Source organism: Balaenoptera acutorostrata, chromosome 4 (genome assembly GCF_949987535.1).
Source record: "Balaenoptera acutorostrata chromosome 4, mBalAcu1.1, whole genome shotgun sequence".
Classification (NCBI taxonomy): domain Eukaryota; kingdom Metazoa; phylum Chordata; class Mammalia; order Artiodactyla; family Balaenopteridae; genus Balaenoptera; species Balaenoptera acutorostrata.
In genome coordinates this window covers 146124456-146130455 of record NC_080067.1, presented here as the reverse complement: position 1 = coordinate 146130455, position 6000 = coordinate 146124456, and the positions used below count along the sequence as shown (strand labels likewise).

General features: G+C 38.9%; 1 protein-coding gene across 4 annotated transcripts in view; it reads right to left on the bottom strand.

Moving 5' to 3' along the window:
* Positions 1–1264: 1264 nt before the first annotated feature.
* The window catches only part of SH3BGR (SH3 domain binding glutamate rich protein), a 48171-nt gene continuing 43435 nt past the window's right edge, over positions 1265–6000 (bottom strand). For 3 of the 4 annotated variants that reach the window (XM_007183789.3, XM_007183787.3, XM_007183788.3), the window contains 2 exons: positions 5691–5840; positions 1265–1697 (listed from right to left, as the gene is read on the bottom strand). In XM_007183789.3, the coding sequence (XP_007183851.1) occupies positions 5724–5840 (117 nt within the window). In that variant the 3' untranslated portion in view covers positions 1265–1697; positions 5691–5723. Of the gene's footprint in view, positions 1698–3380; positions 5576–5664; positions 5841–6000 lie in introns of those variants that run through there. The other variant, XR_009008084.1, reaches the window with a different exon arrangement.

The following is a 6000-nucleotide window of genomic DNA, read 5'->3' as shown; positions in this document are numbered from 1 at the left end:
CTAGAATATCAATTTCCTAACTACAGAAAGACAACATAAGAAAAAATTAATTCAATTTAAATAAGTGGTCTACTCTGCTTATTATTAGCACAAATATTTATCTTCATTTAAAAATATGAGAAATAGGAGGGAAATTGGCACCTAGCTAAATAAATCTATCTCCATCCTACTCTACCACAAGAGCTAAAAGTCAGCCCAAGCAACAGAAAAAACTTAAAGCCTATTTGGGTGTGGAGGTGCTATAAAATTGTGATGCTTTTTAGACAGGATATAATTTAATGCAACAAAGTACAAAATAGGAACTAATTTTTAATTATATGAATTTCCATCCCACTGCAGTCTCTCACCTTATTTTTAACTAGGGAGAAATGTCTTCAAAGTAGTCTACTTCAACAATTTGGAATAAAATCATCTTCATTCTCTTCAAAATGCCTCTTTTTGTTACTAGGGTAACAAGAAAAGAGCTGTTTGCCAGAGTTCCTGTGAGCCACGCGACTTCTGCCACCAGAGACTACATTCCCCAAAGACACCAACAGGCTTAGCTGCAAAATCAATAGGCAGATTCAGAAGGAGGAAAAGTTTATGGCCACTCCAAGCTGATGGCCATCATTGTCCTTAATCAGGAAAACAGCACGGGGAAGGGCCCTTCTGAGAGTACAGAAGCAACATCGGCTGCAAGAAAAATACACGGAGCGGCACATACGCAGATAGGGGAGAGATGTCAGCAACATCTTACCATAAAGAAAAACATAGCTATCAGACACTGAGATGGGGCAGGTGAGCAGAGAATCGCTTCAGACCTACCTGGTGAACAAGTCATGGGGCCAGACCAGCTCTTGCTGAACAGACACTCAGCGTCAAGAGGCAAAATTACAGTCACGGGCTTTGCACGTAGCAGCCACGACTGCAAATCAACCAACGCAAGAGAAGCAGAAGCAGCCACTCCCTGCAGCGTAGAAATGAGCAAAGGGCACTGGGGTGGCTAATTTATTTGTCTGCATCATGACCCCCACACATGTGGACGGTAGTGACATTTAAACAAGGCTTCGGAGACAATGTATGCAGCCGTGTGAATAATATAAAATACGACATAACAAGACATAACATTTGAAATCATGGACCAAATAATCAGTGCAACAAAAAGGATCCATCCCAATGGAGACAGAAAAGTTCTGCTGAGCATTCAGACTCTGCAAGAGACAGATTGAGTTCAGGTTGTACACAGAGAGACTAGAAATGAAGAAATCTCCTCCTTGGGACAAGATATTTGCTATTCATCTTTATTAGTATGATTATTCTCTATGAATCTCTTCATTTTCAAAGCTAATTCTGAGAAAAATAGGATAAGGCACATACAAAGAAATACTTTCATCATATCACAAAGAGAAGTTCTATATTTTGAAATTTTTTTCAGGGTATTAGAAGGTCTATTCATGCAGAGCAAAAAAAAAAAAAAAAAATTAAGCAAAGGCCACAAATGTCAGGCCCATGAAGGCAAGCATGTGTTGTCTTCACATTTGATTTCATGTTGTATGATTAAGCAGGTATATGCATGGAGATCTAACCGTGTCGGATCATACAATTCCTCGGTGAAGCCTGGATGTACTGACAGACGTGTGCTAGCTTCGGGCCAAAGCATTTTGTTGAATTTGGTTTGTGGGAAGAGAGTTGAAATGGTGCTTCGTGGCTTGGGTTTCCTAAAAGAAAGGGGAAATATTAGGGAGAAGACTGTTAAAGAGAGACAGAGAATGTTTATCAAAAACTGAACTCTTCAACATACAATCAAGGGAAGTATTGCTTTTTATTCTAGAAACCACTACTCATCAAGTGCAAAGAAAGGAAATTAAATTTTTCTCATGGAAAACCAAATGATGTTTATATCCTTTCTCTGTGCTAAACTATCAAACATAGAAGGAAGTTGATATCTTCCACAGATGTAGAGAACAAACTTATGGTTACCGAGGAGGGATGGGGGGGCTGGGACTAATTGGGAGACTGGAATTGACATATATACGCTACTATGTATAAAATAGATAACTAATGAGAACCTACGGTATAGCACAGGGAACCCTACTCAGTGATCTGTGGTGACCTACATGGGAAGGAAATCCAAAAAAGAGGGGATATATGTATACGTATAGCTGATTCACTTTGCTGTACAGCAGAAACTAACACAACATTGTAAAGCAACTATACTCCAATAAAAATTGATAAAAAATTTAAAACTTTTTAAATGCAGAAGGAATTGAGAATGATTAAAAGGGAAGTGTTAAGTAAATACTAAGCAGATATTATCGTAAAAGGGACGTAGACATTGTCTCCTAATAGTGGTAGGAATGTCTGTGGGCCGTTTCTCTTATAATTTTGAAATTAAATAGTCATAAAATACCATTGCTTAAGGCAAGAAAATGTAAGAATGTAAAAATAAAGACATAACAGCCTTTGGAAATAAATTAGATTTATTGGATTTCAACATTAAAAAAAAAAAGAAGGAAGTTGACATCTTCAATTATAGTTTCCCCGCTGCATTTTCATGGAAAATGGAGAGGCTGAATTTACAGCTTAGTCCTGGGGGAGGAAATGGAAATGGTCCACAGCTAGACTAGAGGCCAGTATTAAGCAGCTGCCTGCTAGGAGACAGAACTCAGTCTCAGACTATACACTGCTTCTCCTGGGGCATCAATTTAGCATCAATTTCAAACACAGGAAATGAGAAATGTTTCATAGTTCCATTCATTGCCACAGTCCGAGAACCATCTTTTCCAATAAAATGTCTGGCAAATCCGTGAGCCATGAGATGGGTTTGTCTTTAGACACTGAATGGTCTGCCCGATGAAATGCATGATTGCACTGCCATGTTGCATTTCCAATAAGGACATTGGATCTCTCTGGGGGTTGGGAGTGGGATTTAGGAAGCTGTCTGATTCCCTCCTTCACTGTCAGGCATTTTGACCTCATGGCAAATATAGTAATTCCAAACTAGAAGCCATCAGAGAAACAGTCAAAATGGGCTGGCCACAGCGATATTTGCCTTTCTTTTTTCCATAATCAGCCTATAAAGTCATCTGGCTACATGAAGGAGTCCCTCTCAGCTGTGTCATTTCACATTCAATATTTTTTTATAAGTACATTAAAATTGAATAATTTTAAAAGAACTTTACAAACGGAGTGAATGGAAATGAATTTAAACAGTATTTATGAGTCTTTTACTGTTGGGGGAGTTGGTATAATGATAAATATTGGCACATTTTCCTTTCCCATCATTCTTCAGATAAAATTTCTAAAAGTAAACTCGCCACTTTTCTTTTTTTCCAAAACTGAACCCCTATTCATTCCTTAGAAATGGGATTAGGGACACTAATCAGACTGACAACAGACTGTTCAATAGTAATGTTCTATTTTCTTTTATTTAGAAGGAAATAAAAAATAAAGAAAGGAAATGGGATCACTTCCAAAAAGACAATCATTTGGCCCTAAAATAGATGTCTATGTGTCCACAACATGAAGGAAACCACCTGGGAAAATATCAAATGATGGGCTGGATTTGCTTTGTAATTTGAATAAAGGAGTGATGAAACTTCCATGGTCCGATAATAACATGTGATGGTTACTCCCACCAGCTCCAAGATTTCCTAAAAATATATTCATTTTTTAATAGTAGTATTTTATGTATAAGTGTAAGTAAATTAAGAGCGGAGATTCATAATATTCAAATTGGTCTTTGGTACATAGAGCAGAGCTCTTTGTTGGACGATATTTACAAGCACTGGGGATTTCTTTTTCCTTATCCAGTTGAACCCTTTTGTCCGCCCTTCACTAGACAGGCTCCAAGAGTGACCGCAGACCTTAACTGAAGACCTGCTGTGTGTTCAAGGCTCACTCCCTCATTCTCCTCTTCTTCCTGCTCCCCTGATATCAACAGCCCCCAAATCTATCTTACATGTTTCAGCAGAGGCATAATATGGACAGAAAGGAGACTAAAATTTGTTTAATTTAAATTAACAAGAACACTTCTGGCACCAGAGCAAACTGTAAGCCTCACTGCCCCCTAGAGAATAAACAGCTGCCTTGGTTGCAAGGTCAAATAATGTCAATAAAAACATAACATTTACATGGGTATTTGCTAACTGTCTGTTAAACCAGATGTTTTTATAGCTCTTAATGATCTTTCGATGTTTTCATACCTACCGTCTTATCTGTATGGCCCAAAATATTTGAGCATTTCCCCTGTGATCTCAATATCCACTATCATTATCTTATTAATATATTTATGTGGCACTCACCAGACTGTTAAGAAGTACATAATTCTTTTTCATCGTCAGTATAAGTTTAAAACTACAAGGCAGCACTATGGAGAACAGTATGGAGTTTCCTTAAAAAACTAAAACTAGAACTACCATACGATCCAGCAATCCCACTACTGGGCATATACCCAGAGAAAACCATAATTCAGAAAGAGTCATGTACCACAATGTTCATTGCAGCTCTATTTACAATAGCCAGGACATGGAAGCAACCTAAGTGTCCATCATCGGATGAATGGATAAAGAAGATGTGGCACATATATACAATGGAATATTACTCAGCGATAAAAAGAAACAAAATTGAGTTATTTGTAGTGAGGTGGATGGACCTAGAGTCTGTCATACAGAGTGAAGTAAGTCAGAAAGAGAAAAACCAATACCGTATGCTAACACATATATATGGAATCTAAAAAAAAAAAAAAGGTTATGAAGAACCTAGGGGCAGAACAGAAATAAAGACGCAGATGAGAGAATGGACTTGAGGACACGGGGAGGGGGAAGGGTAAGCTGGGACGAAGTGGGAGAGTGGCGTGGACATATATACACTACCAAATGTAAAACAGATAGCTAGTGGGAAGCAGCCACATAGCACAGGGAGATCAGCTCGGCGCTTTATGACCACCTGGAGGGGTGGCACAGGGAGGGTGGTAGGGAGATGCAAGAGGGAGGAGATATATGTATATGTATAGCTGATTCACTTTGTTATAAAGCAGAAACTAACACACCATTGTAAAGCAAGTATATTCCAACAAAGATGTTAAAAAAAAAATTACAAGGCAGCAAGTGTACTTGTCAAAGTTACCTCAAGTGACTTCACCATATTCCAAAGTGTTTCTACATGAGTGTTTGGGCTAATATTGAATAAATGAATATTTTGATATAAATCAATGAATATAATTGAATAAATGTAATATCAAGCACTTATCGTTGAATCTCTAGTAGCAATATCTTTTTTCATGAGCAGCCAGCTTTGTGGTATTTTTAGGTTGTAATTTCTTGCCATCGTTATGAACATCGATGGTAAACTCTCCTATGGATACGTAAGTATGTTGGTCATGTGATAGAACGCTGATAACAGAACACGTCCTGTGCTTTCACTTAAATAAAGAGGAAGAGGAGGGAGCAAGTACAAAACAAACTCTTCCTCACCTCAAAGTTATGCTTTTTCCTAGAAATCATACCAACCACAGGCCTTCCTCGCCCTAGCGCCCAAGAAACGGGTCCGGTAGAGTTCACCAGCCCTGCGGCTCCAGGAAGGGGCAGCCCAGGGCCTCGGGAAGACAGACAAATAGATCGAATTGAAATCCACTTCTATCACCAAGTGAAATGTGGTCTACATGGCAGACGGTAATAAACAAACCTTCAACCCCAGAGCGACGTGGCTACCTGGGCAAGTGGAAGAATAAAGCATGAAAAGGCCTAAGAATCTTCCTCCTCTTCTCCTTCTTCTTCTTCTCCTGGCCCCTCCTCTTCTCCTTTCTCAGCTTCCTCTTCCTCTGCTTCCCCTTCTGCACCCTCCGCGGTTATTTCTTCCGTCTTATTGTAACAAAAATTACATTATTATTGAAAAGTGTAAGGGTCAACAGATACAGTGAGGAAAAGAGTGTAAAACATCAGACTAGAGTTGAGGGCCTCCTACACACCCCACCCAACACACAAACACACTACACACATACAACACACACACACACACACA